This window comes from Chaetura pelagica, unplaced genomic scaffold (assembly GCF_000747805.2).
Source record: "Chaetura pelagica isolate M959 unplaced genomic scaffold, ChaPel_1.0 scaffold37, whole genome shotgun sequence".
Classification (NCBI taxonomy): domain Eukaryota; kingdom Metazoa; phylum Chordata; class Aves; order Apodiformes; family Apodidae; genus Chaetura; species Chaetura pelagica.
The window spans coordinates 6590779-6608552 of NW_009954567.1; the positions used below are offsets into that span (position 1 = coordinate 6590779).

Sequence of the window (17774 nt, forward strand, 5' to 3'; positions counted from 1 at the left end):
TGATTAATATATTGAATATTGATCAACCAACCTTAACAGAGAAAATAAATACAACATCTCTTTTGTATGTTGCCATTATTCTTTGAGAACCTAAATTGCTTCTACAGCCAAACTTTGAACTTTGAATATGCAAGGAAAAGATAAATACTGCTTTAAGTATGCCCAGGCAGCACTCAGCAGAGTGGTTGCATACTCAATCTTTGATGCAGAGCATGAACATTTATTGATATCTGCTATTAAGTTTTCTTTTAATAACTTGATTTTATGGAACCATAGAATTGTTTGAGTTGGAAAAGACCTTTGTAGTTCATCTAGACTAACTCCCCTGCAGGGAGCAGGGACATCTTCAACTAGATCAGGTTGCTCAGAGCCCTGTTCAACCTGATCTTGAATGTTTCCAGGGATAGGGGATCTGCCACCTCTCTGGGCAGCCAGTTCCAGTGTTTCATCATCCTCATCGTAAACAATTTCTTCCTTACATCTACTCTGAATCTACCCTCTTTTAGTTTAAAACCATTACCCCTTGTCCTGTTGCAACAGGCTCCACTAAAAGTTTGTTTCCATCTTTGCTATAAGCCCCCTTTAAGTACTGAAAGGCCACAATAAGGTCTTCCAGGTGCCTTCTTTTCTCCAGGCTGAACAACCCCAACTCTCAGCATTTCCTTAAAGCAGAGGTGCTCCATTTCTCAATCAATTTTGTGGCCGTTCTCTGGATCCACTTCAACAGGTCCATGTCTTTCCTATGCTGAGGACTCCTGAGCTGGACACAATACTCCAGGTGGGGTCTCATGAGAGCAGATTAGAGGGTCTGAATCACCTTCCTCTTCCCTGCTGTGCATGCTTCTTTTGACGCAGCTCAGGATAGTGTTGGCTTTCTGGGCTCTGAGTATACAAAGTACAGTTAATTTATGGTAAGGTATTGCATCAGATGGAACTTGGTGGACTTGAAAAGTAGAGGGAAAGTTTTGCATTATAGTTTTGTGCTCTTGTCTGTAGATTTTGCTGATCATCTGTTTCTCTGCAATTTAGGAGGAATTTAAGTTTAGATAGGCATAGTGTTGCATATCTCCTGTGCATAGAGAAAAGAAGGTGGTGGGGTTTATTTTGCTTGTTTGTTGTTGTTGTGTTTTGTTTGTTGTTGTGTTTGTGACTTTTTTCTTTTGTGAAAAAGGGCTGGGAGCTTTATTGGAAGGTTTTAATACTGAAATAAACCTGTAAAATAGCTAAGGCTAGAAGATGGAAAGTGACCATCTTCAGAGCCAGTGAAGTTGAGCAGGGGGAATTTGAAAGTAACTGTACATTAGTTGTGAATATTAAGATTTGGTCGTGGGTAAGTGTATCAGATCATGTCAATGTCTGATGTGAAACAGGCTTGGGGAGCTCTTACTGCAGTGTTCATTGCAGGCTTTTTAGCTCTTCCTACTAACACTGAAACAATGAAACTAATTTTGTAAGGATCTTTTTTGTATTTTTCAGTTCCTCAGTCTTAATCTTTCCTCTGCTCTCTCTATGCATTCCTACTAATTGTCTTTATCCCCTCTGAAAATCTCTGCACCTCTGGATAACTTCATGTGCCTTCTGTGACTGGAATATCTGTCTTACTCTACAGCATCTATCTCTACATTCCTCTCTAAGGAGGAAGCACCAGCCTCACTTTTTATCTGAACTTTGAGCACTGCTGCCATGTGGAATGCTATATGTGCCTGCTCTTGGCCTTGACCTATAGTTGCAATTTCTCAAGTTAAAATATAGCCAGACCTTTGTGTATGTTGAATTGAGCTGATACTGAATTCTGTATTAAGATTACAGAGTTGCTTGAATTTCATTGGGAAGAACCAATAATCTGCAGAAAGGAATTTCACATATATTTTTGAGTAAATGGTTTTAGTCAACTACATATAAAACCAAATAATGCTGTTATTAACTTCTTGTATTATAATCAATCTGTATGTTTGGGTGTTTCAAACTTTATTACTGATCACTGCAGTAAACTGCATTTATTGGAGAACAGCACTGCTTCTGCTGTCTTGCAAGAAGACATTTTATCAAATTAACAATGGAATAGTTAGAATATGTTGACATCTGATATGAAAAATTCATTATGATATGAACTGTTTTGTCTCCTTAAGGCTGCTTTCTCTTTGCACAGCAGCATTGTGACACATCTTGCAATCAAATAAGCATTTCTAACCAGTGGCTTTTAAGAACGATATCCTATGCATACTTTTCCATCTAGACTGATTTTTTTCAGTACTTTTCTTCCATTACTGTTCTCAAGGAGGGGGGGGAATAGGGAATGGGAGAATGGGGGCGGGGGGAAGGTGGCTTTGATTACTTTTCTCATGAAAGTTGTACATAGTTGTAGTTGTGGATGCTTGAATGTAGCACACGTTAACACTGCCCTCAAGTTGTATTCCAGTGATTTCAATGGACTGAAAAGACAAAGCCTTTGCTTAATAATTACATTTTACTGACCACAAATGGTTCACATTGACAAGGAGATAAACTACTGCTGGCCAACAGCTGCAGTTTGTTGGAATGTCAAAGGTAGCAGAAAGAATGCAAATGAAAAAAAACCAAAACAAAACCAAACAACCAAACCTTAAAAGGAAAAAGGCATGCCTCATGAGGAAGAAGAGATGTGTAGACAGTGATGGTGATGAGTGGGACTAAGGATGGGGGCTTTTTCTGCTCACAGGTGCCTCCCTTCACAGGCAGCTGCTCCTGAGGTCTCTCAGCTGCATTCAGGGACAGCATGTGGCTTCCTGTGATTCTCTCCAAGTTACCTTGGGTAGCTTGAACGTTTTTAATAGTTAGTGATTTCACTTTATTAATCCAGGTATTTTTGATGGAGTTGTGTTAGGAGTAAGCACACATGCCATTACACCAGTTTTTTTAGGAACTGTTAACTTGTGTGATCTGAGAGCTTTTAATTAGCTGAACTGTTTAAATTAGTTCAGTCAGTGCCAAAAAAGCATGTCTTGCTGCAGCCTAAGGCAAACAAAGAGAAAGGCTAAAAGGAAAACAAAGACCTGAAGACATTTACTAATTTAATGGGACACTCACTCTGTAATCCTGAGAGAGACTTGGAGTTGGATTTTTGAAGAATTAGTAACTGCTTTAACAGAGTGGGAGTAGGGGAAGATGGGACTTTCGGACTTGCATATGCAGGTCAGGTAATGGTAACACAGGAGAGCAGAAGTCCTCATGAGGAACATGAAACTGCAACTGTAATTGTGGAGATTGGGGGTCACGGTGGCACATGGGATGCCACTGTCCCCTCTTGTCTCACCCTTGCTTGTGACCATGCCCGTTTGACTGAAGCAGGAGATCTTTGCTAATGCAAGATTGAACTGAGCAGGGTGAAGAAGGATCATGTGGTTGGTTTGGTCAATAATATGGAAGAGGTGATAAGTCTTGACTTTGATATCAGTTCATTGGATTAGGAATTTGAAGGGAAAAGAAGGCAAGATGTCTTCTGAAAATGAAACAATTAACTTATTTCTGAAATATAGGTGTACTGGGAAACACTCGGCCGTCCAAAGCTAAAGCTCTGTTTATAGTGAAATGATGTCTTTCAGCAGAGGAATCTGTTAGTGAATTATGGATTTTTCTTCTTTCCCAGTACTTAGAATGGAACAGGAAAACAGTTAACCCATAAAAGGATAGAGTTTTCAGGATAAAATTTCTAAGAAATTATCATTAGGCACAAAAACATGAAAAGCAAAAAGCCCCAAAAAAGCAACATTTGCAATTTCCCTACTCCTTTTAAGTTTACAGGTTTTTTTCCATTGTGCATATGAGCAAATCCCTTTTGAAATCGCTGAGTTCATGTGTGTATTTGAGGACTGAATGTGGTCTGTAAAGCTAGACAGTTGCCAAGAAGAGAGATTTCACAACTTCAGGGTTTAGGAAATATGATCAAAAGTGGCAGAAAGTTCAAGGATGATGATGTTGGAGAAAGGTTGGATCTTGCAAAGAGGAAATTGCTGATGACCTTGCTGAGCTACCATGATGTCTTTAGGCATATTGAAAAGGTTCAAACATAGGAGCAATTAGAAGAGGGCATGTTTGGGCATGTAGCTGGAAAAAAAAATAAATCATAGATTTGGAATAAAATAATAATTATTAAACTAAAAAATGTTAGTTTAAGTGCTCCTTCTCATTGCTTACTTGAATGTAGCATTGATATGAAAAAATTAAGAAGGAGAATATTAAGCAGATTTTAAACACTAGAGGCTTTTCTGTGTATTTGGAGATAATGTGATAATTTGAAATACTCATCAGCAAGTATGTTCTCTGACATTTCCCCACCTGGAAAACATAATCCATTGCTGAAAAACAGATTTATAAAAACTGATTAAAAATGCTGCTTAGATGATTAAAATAAAATAAAATAAAATAATTTATTTAAAGTTCAATTTCTTTTAGTTATCTGTGTTCCTATGTCACCAGATTACCTTAGCAAATAATCTCTTTCCTCCTCTGTAAGCTTGGATGCATTTACCAAAAGGTAGTTGCTGGGAGAGGCACACACATTGCTGAGCATACCTGTACAAGACTGATGGATTTTCCACCTTCTTCATGCATGCCAAATAAACATGCCTATCTCATTTCATTGTCATCTCTAGGAAAGTGAAACTGCCTACAGGAGTCAGAATAGTTCCAACAGATCACAAAGTAATTCACCTTTTTTGTCCCCCCTGAAGTATAAAATAAGTGTTGTAAAGAATATTGTTTTCTTTAGTCTTTTATTGATGTATTTGCTTTAGAAAATTCTCAGTTTTATGGTTTATGTGCTTGGTGTCACAGCTTAGGGACAAGTACTTCTCAGTAAGGTGTGTGCAGTCCTTTTTTCAAATGCCTGGTGTGGTTGTAATAACTAAGGAGTTTTGCTTCATTTTCATGTCTTTATGCCAGCATATAAGTCTCTTTCTGCTGGTGAATTGAGCCAATATATTCTGGGTATAAATAGGGGCCCTAAGTAATTAAAAATTGAAGTCACTCCTCTCAAAACAAAAATTATGTGAAAAACAGATGTAAATCTGTCCAATCAAGTAATAGTTTGCACTGTATAAAGCAAATACATGTGCCTACACTTTAAAGTAAGAAGAAGAAAAGTCATCTGGCACACAGCAGGTGAAATACAAAATCATAGATACACGGGAGGAATTAGGCTACTCCTAGATGAGTAATGATGGGCTACAATGTTCCCAACCTTGAGTGGTGATCCTCCCGCTCATGCTTTCAGGAGCACACTTCTTAACTCCTGGCGTTGAGGTTTCTGCTGTTGCTGGGCTGGTTGGAGAGTTTCTTCACAGGGCAGTTTTCCCTGGCTACAAGCCAAGTTGTTGGAAAGTGCCCATCTGCACCACCTTCCACTGCTCAGCTGGACCTCGCACAGCTCTCTTCTTCCTCTCCTGCCTTTCTCCCAAAACCTTTCCCAGCTGTATCCTGATGTGCTAAACTACTTAAATTAGCTCCAGATTTCTCTGTTTATTGTGTGCCAGAGAAGTGACAGAAAGCAACTGGAGTAGTCCCCTCTCAAGTAAACACCAAGGAAGAGGGGATACAGGATATTAGGGTGGAAAATGTGTGTTCTGGGGATAGCCCTGAGAGTTTACTCCCTGTGCATTAGATCATTTGTCTTGGCTGTTTGCATGCAGTTTTAAGTTTTGGCAGCTTCATGTCCCTGGAAGTGTTTTTTGGTTTTGATTGTTTTTTTGGTTGGTTGGTTGTTTTTGTTTTGTTGGTTTTGGTTGGGTTTTTTAAAGGAAAAAAGTAGGTGTTAGGTCAAAGTAGTAATTTCCTCCCTTCCTCTCAAAAGGCAAAACTGGAAAAAAGTGAAAAAATTATCTCCTGAGGCTGGCAGCTTTACTTGCAAGCCATGCACACCTTCATGCTTCTGCTGCATCTGAAGTCAGGGACATCTCATCTCTGATCAGCAGTAAAAGTAAAACTAGTTTTACTCTGACTGCTGTGCTCATGGTTGGAACTGAATCCACTTTTCTTACCTTACAGCTGCGGCCTGAAGTACAAAACCGGCAGGCCTGAGGTTTGGTGTTTTTCATACATCTGGAAGTATGGATGCTTTAGTTTTGCCTGATGGCAGCTAATGCTGGGTGTCCATCAGCACAGAAACAGTGGCCTGGCTTCCTGGTTTTTTTTTTTTGTGTGTGTTTTTTTTTCTCCAAAAGTTGCTATAAATATACCTCCTAATTAGATCCATAATGTTTGGATAACAGCACTAGGTTTGTTCTGAGGATCACACTGCTTCCAGAAGCAGAGGAAGAAACCCAGATGTATTAAAAATAAACTTCCGAATGCTTTTACTGAATAAAAACACCTATATGTTGCCAGCTATTGGACAGCCTCTGCACTGAGAACATTTAGTGCTTGAAATTCAGAGCTTCCGAGCAAACTTGCTGTCATTTGTCAGTCCTGTCCAGTCCTTCTTTTATTGAATGTCTGTCTACCATATGGACATGTATCTTCTATTTGGTAGGCATAGAGGGGGGATGCACTTGGAAACCAAACATTCTTCTGAGTTACTTCCATTTATTTGTAATGGAAGAAGGAAGCATATAAGAAGGACTCTGTTGTTCCTTTTAGCAAAGGGAAATCACCATATTTTCACTCTCATCTTCACAAAGCAATTAATCTGTTATTCAGAAGCAAGGAACTGGAACAAGTCCCAGGAATTATTATTGACAATATCTCCCCTTTAAACATTTTCTGTGCATATTTCATGCTTGATTATGTGCAGCTGATGGCTTTGTATGTCAGCAGCCTTTAGTTTCAGGGGTAACAGAAGCTTAAAACGTTCCTTTTTCTTGTTATTTTGAAAATGCTTTAATTTGATAACATATTGAAATGCCCAAATCTGCATTGTAAATTAAATCAGTGTTGTGGGTTTTTTTCGAGTCTGTACTCACTTTAAAAATACCACGTGGCTTTAAACTAGTCTTTCAAACAGTGCTTGGCATGGTTTACGTACCAGACAGATGTGTGCTAGATCAGCTTACTTCAGGGGCCCAGGAGGAGAAATTACAGGGTATGGGAGTTATCTCTTGCAGCTTCAGAGAAATTCATAAATTAAAAAAAAAAAAAAAAGGAGTTTAAGCACAGGGGGGGAAAAAAAAAACAACACACGAAAAAAAGCTGGGATGTGCCAATGTTGGATTTGAAAAGTACTGTAGATACAGTATTTGGCAAGTATTTTGTAACTGTTCTTAGGAAAAAAAGAAGACATAAGTGTTTGTAGGCAGAAGCCAGAAATGTTAGGCTAGATATTTACAGACTCTTATAGTTGGTTGAAGTTATTAAACACCAATGCATAAAAAACGATTAGTGAATTGTGGCATCTAATTGTGTTTTTATTATTCTAGATGCTTAGAGTTAAGCTTTCTTCTTGCTTTGCTCTTGCAATTACCTTACTTCAAATACTTCTCTGTGCTGTGTTCTAAGTAGTGGTTGCACAAAGACTATTTTGGAACACAGCACTTAATTTTAATCTTTTTTTTTTTTTTTTTCTTTTTTTTTTCTTTTTTTTTTCCCCTGACTGCTTCCCAATGGAATACTTCCTTTAAATGCTGGTTATTTCTTCGTTTCTGGATATATGAGTTACATACATGCAGATCTATTAAAATTTTGGATGCCTAGTTGAAAAAAATTAACCCAGGTACTCGTAAGAAGTTATGTATTTAAACATATTAACCTCATTATCATTAGATATTTTGCATGTTAAATATTTTCAGTGATATCAAATGCTTTAAATATTTTGTTACTGCTGAAATTTATACAGAGTTTGTTGGGCTGTGAGGCATCCAAAGCAAAACAATCCTGTAAATCCAATAGCTCATTGAGTTGTTGTGCTGTTAAGATTGTTATTTTTCTTATAGGAAGTAATTAATTACTATTGTATTTTTCAGAGTTATTCTTATAAGTATTTTCCATATTCTCAGATCACTCTTTGTTCTACAAATGCCAAAAATGGTTGTTAAAACTTATTTTTTTGTACTAAGAAAATACAGAGGCTGAAAAGGAATACCAGAGTTAGAAACTGCCTAATAACAGCACTGCCTAATAACAGCCTGGATTAATCTGTGGAGAAATTCCAGGAAGGACTTTCCAAGGAGCTTGTCTAGAACAACTTGCCAGGCACATCAATGGGACTGTGGGGTGTAGTTCAGTTGTGGTCGTGAGAAGAATGCAGCAACTTGGAGTGGTCACAAGGGAGACAAAATACAAGAATGCTCTGTCTTAAAAAATAAAATAAAATAAAGTTCTATGGTATAATTAAAACAAGATCTAGTGTATTAGATGAAAATAAGGCACTCTGCATAAGGCACACTGTTGCTTTTGAAAAAAAAAAAGCAAAATAATTGTATGTATTACTTACCATTTTAATTTACCTACTTAAGTACTATGTGAGGGCTGGTGAAAAAGCAGTGAGGGAAATCTTTGAAGTGAAGATCAGTTTCTGGTCTATTTGCAGAGAAATAGCACCTCTATTCTGGAGCATTTAGTGTGAGGCAGGATCATGAGCAGAAGCTGCTAGGATGTGTGTGCAGGCAGCAGAAATTGCACCAAGGGAGTCGCTTGGGCTGCTTGTCCACGGAGGGAAAAAAGTTACTGTGATTGTTGTACTATATTAAGTGTTCTTTGGAAACTCTTCTTATAGTGTTGTTCCTACCATCCAAAAAAAATAAAACACAAAGGTCTCTTTATGGCTTTTAAAATAAGTTTTTCATTCCACTACATAGGCAATAACTAATTTTGTGTGTACAGCTGGGGGACATGAAGCTTCCTTTCTTCTAAATGTGGCCTTATACAATATTAAAAGACTTGTTTCCATTTAATTTTTTCTCCCAACAGTAACTTTCAAACCCATCAATTTAAACTGACTTTGCCGGAGTAGTGATCTCTGATGTGAATTTTTTAGAAAGGGTATTAATATTGCCTGAGTTCAGTAACCATTGTGGACTTGTTTTAACAAGGAACGTGCATGGGTGAGACATAACTTATGATCTTAGAAGCAACATTTGTCAGGGTTCATTCTTAAGTAAATACTTTTGCCGTTTTGTTTTGTTTTCTGTTGTCTAATGAGATGTAAATCCCAAATGAGGCTTTTCCCATAGTTGTATCTATTGCTGATGCAGTCTATCTTCATGGTCTGAAGCAGACTGTTGCTTCAGTTCCAGGATAATTCAATAAAAAAGTGAATCTATCTGAAGACTTGAATCCATACATGCTTCATTAGTTATTGCTCTCAGAATTGTTTTGTAGCTGGTTTTTATTGTGAAGCTGCTCTTCAAAGGAGTTTTAGCCATTAAATTGTTTCCTAGCTACATGCATCCCACATCAGTGCGTATATATATACTGCCCTAGTCAAAATGTTTCGCAGCTGGCAACTCTTCAGAGAAGTGTTTGGGAGAAACAAAAGGGCCTCTCTATTTAGTTTTGTTTATTGATTTATTTAAGAACCTCTGTGAAACATCTTTTACAGTTTACAAATTGCAGATTTAACAAATTAGACTCTTTCTCATGTCTATGACAATGAATTATAATTACAAAAGCAGATGCTTGTGAGCAGAAAATATTAGCGTTAGCTTTTTGAAAGCTTTACCTTGCTTTTATTTTCCTTATGTTGAAAGTTTTTATTAAATTAAATAAACTTTTTTAAAGTGCCATTCCTCTTCATTACCTAGTTACCACAGTAGTTTGAAAGATAGTCACCTTCTCTTTGAAAATAGATTATCTGCTGTTCTTTTGTGAGAAATGGCTCCTATTTTCATCCAAAGTCTTTTGGGAGGGAATTACTATGGATTTTTGTTGTTTCAACTCACTCCATTAAAGTAACTTAATGTGAACAGCATTGTATGGTAGGAAAGTGATTAGATGTAAACAGATACATGAGAGTGAAAGAATACAGAAATAGTCCTATATGAAAATATCTCTTTCTGGAAGGCATATTTGGGTAGTTGCTAGGATTAGAAGAAAAAAACCTGATTTTTAATTTTTTTTTAAAATTTTTTTTTTGCAGGTCTTTTAATCAAAACAGAAAACAAAAGTTCTCACAAAATTTTCTTTTTGCAATGGCAGTGCATGTTATTTAGTAAGAATCAGCTTTACCACTGCTTTAAATATATTCAGGGGGTTAAGGTATTGTGAATGACTATTGTGAGAGCTTTATATCAGTTTATTTTATCAGGATACATGTCTCACAGATACACTCATATGGAGAAATTAACAAAATGTGGTGTTTTGGGTTTGGAAGCACTGCATTGGTTTTAGGAGGGGGGGTTAGACCTAATAGTTTTGCTAGTATCAGCTCCAAAGAAATTATTCCATGTAGCAATCATTTTTTTTTAAGATACATTCAGATCTAATCAGATTCCTACCCCTTGCCTACTGAAGGACAACACAAAATTAAAAAGGATTATGCTATGCACAGGAATAGTGTAAATGATGATAGGGATGAGCCTGGTTTTTATTTCTTGGGACTCTTGACAAATTCCTGACACTTCAAAATATATATTGCCCATAAGAAACTGTTCTGTCTGTGACTACATGACTCCTTCAGGCCTAACTATTGGATACTCCCTCCCCAATGTTACAAGTCTCAATGTGCTTAGTTTTCTCTTTAGGATTTTTGCTTTCTTTTCCATAGTAGGAATGACACCTCTTCCCTAATCAGTGTAGCATATAATTGGTGTTCATGATACGATTACTGCATTATACAGATTTTTCTGTAGTCTACAAGACTGATTTAATTTGTGGTTGCACAACTTTGATCAAAACTACTTCGTGTTTCTCTGCTTTATTCTGGCATTTTTACCATTTATCCTACATATGTCTTCTGTGCATTTTTTTGTTTGTTTGTTTGTTTTTGGTGGTAATGCCAGCTATAAACTCTCTTTCAGCCCATTCTTGTATCAGCGAGACTGTCTCTCCTCAAAGTTCTCTTTTGTTGTCACAAGCTTCAGCTTGCAGGAGAAAATTCCATCAGAAAGGAAGAAAAAGCATCTCAGTCCCCCCCTCCTTAAAATAACAGAACTATGTGAATGGTGAAAATACTGTGAGATAGTAAAGGTAGCTAAAGACCTATCAAAGCAAGCCAGGCCATGCAAACAACAAAGCTCTTTAAAAATGTATGATTCTTCCATTTGAGAAAGCAAATAGGATTGAATAAATGAGCTAGGAAACACTTATGCCAAGTACCATAATTTCTAAGTATAGCCTTTTTCTCTACCCTTTTCCTTTCTTTAAGGACAACAGTTGGTTAATTAGAGGATTTTTCTAATGCACGTAATATGTTCAGGGCACTACTGATGGCTAAACTATATACATGCAATTACAAAACAATATTCTTACAGATAGGAAAAATATGCTTACCATGTTTTCCAGACTATTTCACCATTATTTTAAATGAAAATTCTATTTGATATTTGTCTCCATGAAAGAGAAAATTGAAGTATCATTCTTGGGGGAGGCTTCTGTTTTCAGCTCAAGTAGCAAGGTTGAAGCTTTTATAATAAGAAATGTTATAAATCAAATACTCTGGTTTATTCAAAAGCTTTGCTCTGGAAACTGTCTGCTGAGATTAGGTATTAGGATGAGTCATGAAGAGCAACAGTTGCAAAAATGGATGATAAATCATTCGGGAAATATTGTTCTGCAGTGGATTTAGAATTTGATATGAAGCCAGTGTAGAACATGAAGCAACAATGATCCTATTTGTCTCTTACCTAAGTGGATATTCAGTGGGTATTTTAGACTATTGGGAGTTTCCATATGGACTTCGGAGTTTGTTCCATATTTGAGACACTTAGCTCAAAAAGCGTGAGTATGGGGAACAGCTTAGTTGGTTGTTGTGACACAAGTGCAGGACCTGACACTTGACATTGTTGAACCTCAGCCCATTGTTCCAGCCTGTCCAGGCCCTTCTGTAGAGCCTCCCTGCCCTCAAGCAGATCAACACCCCCTCCCACTTAGCATCATCTGCAAGTTTACTGAGGATGCACTCAATCCCCTCATCCATATCACAGATAAAGATATGAAGCAAAACTGGCCCCAGTACTGACCCCTGAGAAACACCACTGGTGACTGGCCACCAGCTGGATTTAACTCCATTCACAACTCTTTGGGCCCAGCCAGCCAGCCAGGTTTTTACCCAGTGAAGAGGGTACCTGTCCAAGCCATGACCAGCCAGTTTCTCCAAGGGAATGCTGTGGGAAATGATGCTGAAGGCTTTACTAAAGTTCAAGTAAATAACACCTACAGCCTCTCCCTCATCTACTAAGTATGTCACCTTGTCATAGAAGGAGATCAGGTTAGTCAAGCAGGATGGGCCTTTCATAAACTGACTTTGGACCATGCTGACTGGACCCGATTGTCCTGCATGAGCTGCATAATGACACTCAAGATGATCTGTTCCATAACTTTCTCTGGCACCAAGGTCAGACTGACAGGCCTGGAGTTCCCTGGATTGTCCTTCCAGTGCTTTTTATAGATGAGTGTCACATCTGCCAATCTCCAGTCAAGTGGGACTTCCTAGTTAGCCAGGACTGCTGATAAATGATGGAAAGTCTTTCGATGAGCACTTCTGCCAGCTCCCTCAGTACCCATGGGTGGATCCCATCCAGCCCCATAGACTTCTGTGTGTGTTTAAGTGGTGTAGCAGGTTGCTGACCATTTCCACTTGGATTATGGGGTCTTCAAACTGCTCCCTACATCTGTCTTCCACCTTAGAGTGGTCTGGGTGCCCAGAGAGCAGCTGGTCTTACTACTGAAGACTGAAGAAAGAAGCCACTTAGCACCTCAGTGATGCATCAGCTCGATGCTGCTTACCTGGAAGGGAAACAGATTTCAGTAATCAAATAAAAAAAATCCTTTTCCCTCCTTCAGCACTTTCTTGATGACTCAGTCAAGAAATTAAGCAGAAAGTGCCTCTTGAACAGGAGTTCCTGAGGGAAAAAGAAATACATTATAGCAATGTGTGAAAAGGAGAAGTCCAAATGAGCGGGATGAAACTTGTCTCATATGTTGAGTTTTTAAATTTGTATTCCAGATAAGCTACCAAACAAGAATTCCTGCTCCCCATTTTTTTTTTTTAAACTATGGTGTACTCTGTGTGAATGCTGATACCACACGAGTTTTTACAGGATATTAATTAGATAGAATCCTTGTCTTGGGGAATTTTTTATATAATGAAACTGACACAATATGAATTTCTTCAACTCAAATACAGAAAGTAAAGAAAAAGAGAATATAACAAAGATTTGTCTGTACCCTGGGAAAAGCACACTTTTCTCTCTCTGTTTTTCAGAAAGACAGTCTTCTGTTAGTTTCTTGCTCCTTTGTAGCTTATATTCAGGACTGAAAAAAGATATAATGTGCTAGTATTAAACTCATAGCGACATCAGCTAGCTTGTGATATGAAGATATTTAACATATTTAAGATTTTATCCCTCTGTATGTCCAAATTGTGCTCAAATATAATGTAGGTAAGATACCTTTTATTTTAAGGCCACCAAAAGTTAAAAGCTACTAAAGCTTTCTCCCAGGAATATATCCCTGATAGGAATTCCTGTTTACAAGAAGAGTAGAAAGAGTTATTGAAATTGGTTTGTTCGTTTGTTTGTTTGTTTTTTCCAACCAGGAACTGTTTAAATTCTCAGATCTCAGTGCTCAACATTGTTGTGTGAGTATCTGATGTATCTGCATTTCATATTGAAGATGATACTTATTTTTAACCCAAGAACACAAGCAGCCCTGCCAGAAGCTGGTTGGACCATGGGGCACTTTACACTTTTCAAATTATGCTGTTTTTCCTAAGAGCTTCATTTAACTTAGGCTTCCATCTTCTGCAGTCTTCAGAGGTATGCACTATTTTATTCCTTAGTAGAAAAAAAAGGGTCTTCTATGTGGAGTAGAAAGATGTTCACAGAAGAGGTTTACATTGATCCCTAATTCATGAAACAAAAGGGAGATAATTTTGTTGTGTTGTAGTTACAGTAAAGTTCTTCTGTAGGGTGTTGGACGTGAATTTCTTATTTCTTCCCTCACATTCCCATTTTTTGATCAGAAAATATGATATAAACATGTCAAATTACACTGAATGTCAGTTGAATAACTATTTTAGATAATTTTAACCTCATTAAAATTAAGAAAAAGTATGCTTAAAAGAATTGTCATTGATGACTCTTTTGAAAGCATTACAATAGGTTTGAAGAGCTGTACAGCTGTACCAGAAGTAACTCTGAAGAATAATTAATTCTGTTAAATTCAAAAATCTGAATTTTATTCTGAGTGTAGAGACTTGGTCAGAGAAAGCTAAAAAGAATTACGTGAGCTATTTCTAATTCATGTAGATATTTCTGAGTTATGGTAGTCATGGTTCAGCTTTTTCTGTAACCATCTTATATGTAATTCTCACCAAACACAGTAAAGTCAGTGTCTACCCAAGCTGCTTAAATTATTTAAGTAGTTTCAACTCCTTCTGCCTGAGAAACTGTCTATTTTGTGTAACATTAGAAATCAATGTGGCTGCCTAAAAATCTAGGAAAAAACCTCCTAAACTAGGAGTACAGGTATTGTCCTTCCTAACACTGGAATAACAGTTTCCCATTTTAAGGATACCACACTGTTCTGGAAAACAACATAGTCTGAGTACTGTTGATGCCATTGATAGCAACTCTTCTTGTGGCCTGTAAAGTGGATGGAACTAAGTTTTCAAAGTCTTTGATTCTGAAACCTTTGTGTATCTGATGATATTTAGAATCAACATGAGAGGTTACTTTTAACAAACACATTCTAAATAGTTGGTCTCTAGTATGGTATCATTTCTGCCTAGCAATAACTTTACATCAAGATAATTTTTAAGACTCTAGCAAGAATTAACATGTTTGTTATGTGCTCTAAACATGCAATATTTTTTATGAATACGTAACAGCACTGTGCAAGTACTTGGATGACACATAGCTGAATTGTGAAGATATTTTTAAAGCCAGGTAAATAAATGTTTTGGAGAGGCTTTTTCTGTTTCTTTCTTACCAATAATTGCCTACCAATTTCTTAACAATAATAATTTGTTTTCCAGATAATGGAGGGCAGACTTTGGCAGGTGGGAATAACTGGCCACTGAGAGGAAGAAAATGGACCCTCTGGGAAGGAGGAGTGAGAGGAGTAGGCTTTGTTGCAAGTCCTTTACTGAAACAAAAGGGTGTAGAAAGTCACGACCTCATCCATATCTCTGATTGGCTACCAACGCTGGTGCACCTTGCTGGGGGACATACCAATGGCACTAAGCCTTTGGATGGCTTTAATGTTTGGAACACTATCAGGTAACTTGCATTTCAAATCACTGAGTCACATTCTGGTATGAGAAGAATTTCATCAGAGCGGGAACTGCAGGAACTGAGCTGGAACTACTGTGTGTTCCTTTCCCTAAATAAAGGGAAGGTGTAAGCGCACTTAACTTTGCTATCTATGAGAAAATTATCCAGGTTGGAAATTAATTCTGATCACAGATGCAAAACGTCCATACAGCTTTAACTTTGTGTATTGAGTTTATCACTGTGGACACAAGAATACAAAAACATTATGTACTTCTTCAAGAGCATTGTCAGATTCAGAACTATGTTAACCAATCATGGACAGCATGGAGTACAAGTTAGAAATTTTTATGGGCCTAGACCTGCTCTCTGCAGAGCCCAGTTGGGTGTCTCTGCAGTCTGTATCTGAAATTGGGCGTCTGGGAAGTCTATGCAGACATTAAGCTCACTGAGCATTAATTCCACTTCAGTGGTTTGTTAGCTCAGTACAGGATGTGTCAGACTGGCTCCAAGTGTAGTCGTTTGAATAGGTCTGCATCATGCTGTTCACTGTCTCAAAAAGCCTGTGAGGTTTAGTACAAAACTGGGCCTGACGTAACTGCTGAGAGATCGTGATGTTGTGTGTCATTTAAGCAAGCTGGAGCGCTCAGAAGGACAGTGCAGACATTCCTTGATGGCTGGAAAAAGAGGCAGGTTTGCTCTAAGCTAATTACTTTTACTGGGGTTTCTCTGTGCACCTCTCATGCTTTCTGGATTAACTGGGATATCCCAAACCCCATTAGTTCAGATAATGGAGGGTTTTCTGTGCATTTAAGAAGAAATGAGTTAAATCCCATACTTTTTTCCTCTGGAAAAGAATAGTAAGAATGGTATCACAAATACTGGATACTGGGGACTGTGAGCACATCTGAGTATATACTTATTACTAGTGTGCTTGGCTTAGCAGAGTAAGTAACTAGAATGTGAAAGAATGTAAGAATTTGGCATTAACTGATAAAAGTTATTTTTTCACTGGAACAAACCATCAAAACAAATTTTAGTTGGTGTTGCCCCTCTGTGGTATCTTAAATTGAGATCTATATTCAGTCAGTCCTTCAGCTTTTGAAGCTTTTCTTTTATTCTGATGGTTTTTATTCTACTAAAATTGATTGCAAAATCCTTGAAACCTGAGTTTCTGCAGAATTTTTTCTTCTGAGGCCAACCCTTAGTTTGGCAAAAATTGCATGGTGACATGGTTTAATTTCCTTTTTTTTCTTCCTCTCCTGTGCTTCATGTAATGTGTTCATTGATGGGACTAAATCCTACTGTCTGTGTTCTTAGAAGTTTTATTTATTTTACTGGGTCTATGAATATGGTTTTATTTTGCATAGAAGTCATCTAGGACCTGAAGTTTAATGCTGCTAATGCAGAATAAAAGGACGAGCAATTCTATTTCCTACCTGCCATTCAACTGAGATTTAGGGGTTTGTTTCTTTTGGTGGTCTTTGTCCTGTTTTTATAGTAGCCAGACAATATTATATTATGTGTATTATAACCTTTTGTCCTCTTCTCAGGGCTCCTACTGTTGCTTTCAGAAAAAATGTAGATATTTATGTAGCAACTGCTGAATTTTCTGCAGTAGTGCATTACTATAAATACAATTTTTGTGTGTCTTAGCATTCTAGACTGTGAATTACTGGAGTTAGTTCCTAATCAAGTGTGAGCAGGAGTGTTTGGGTCAGGGATTGAGATGGGAAATAAGGCAGGCAGAGTTGGATCCATCTACCCATCCCTGGCTAGACTTTGAAAAAAACAAACAAACAAAACAACAACTCCTGCATCTCTTGAGTTCAGTATTGTTTTGTCTGTTCCTTTTGTAGGTTTACCTGTTTTGAATCTGCTGAACTCAATTTCTTTCTTAGTGCTGCCTCTGCTTCTGAGGAGCAATGGTTCAAAGCAATGTGCTTCAAAAAAAGCTTTTGAAGGTTTTCTCTATTAGCTGGAGTTTGTGAAGAGCTCATGGCCTTGTGCCCAGCTGTACTGTGTTGCTCCTTCCAAGTGGAAGAAGATAAGAATGTATCTAAATGAGGCCAGGGACCATTAACTACTGGGAAGGAGCTGAGACTCCTGTCCAGCCAGGGGCAGTAAAAAGTTTTATGGGCTGATGTTAGTGTGGGAAAACATAGTATCAGGAGGATCCTGGGGAACTCCTAAACTATAAACTTTTCTTCCAGCTACCAGCAGAATTCCAACAGCAGAACCTTGTCTCTTCATGGAAAAACTCAACGCAACTTTTACTGGCACTACTAGGGAGTAAGTGTCCTCCAATATTTTCAGTAGTGCCAACCAGAGGGCCTCTGTGTGGAGTGGGGAAAAAGGCAGTTCTTGTGAATTGTTAGTCTTCTCTTTGCCTGTTCTTGCTGCTGAAATGTCAAATTTCACATGATTTTCCTATAT

The 17774-nt window shown here is 37.7% G+C and overlaps 1 protein-coding gene across 1 annotated transcript in view; it reads left to right on the forward strand.

The window, feature by feature from the left end:
- ARSB (arylsulfatase B) overlaps positions 1–17774 on the forward strand; it is a 64443-nt gene that overhangs the window by 16721 nt on the left and 29948 nt on the right. Inside the window, exon 5 of the mRNA XM_010005425.1 lies at positions 15104–15347. Within this exon, the coding sequence (XP_010003727.1) occupies positions 15104–15347 (244 nt within the window). The remainder of the gene's footprint in view (positions 1–15103; positions 15348–17774) is intronic.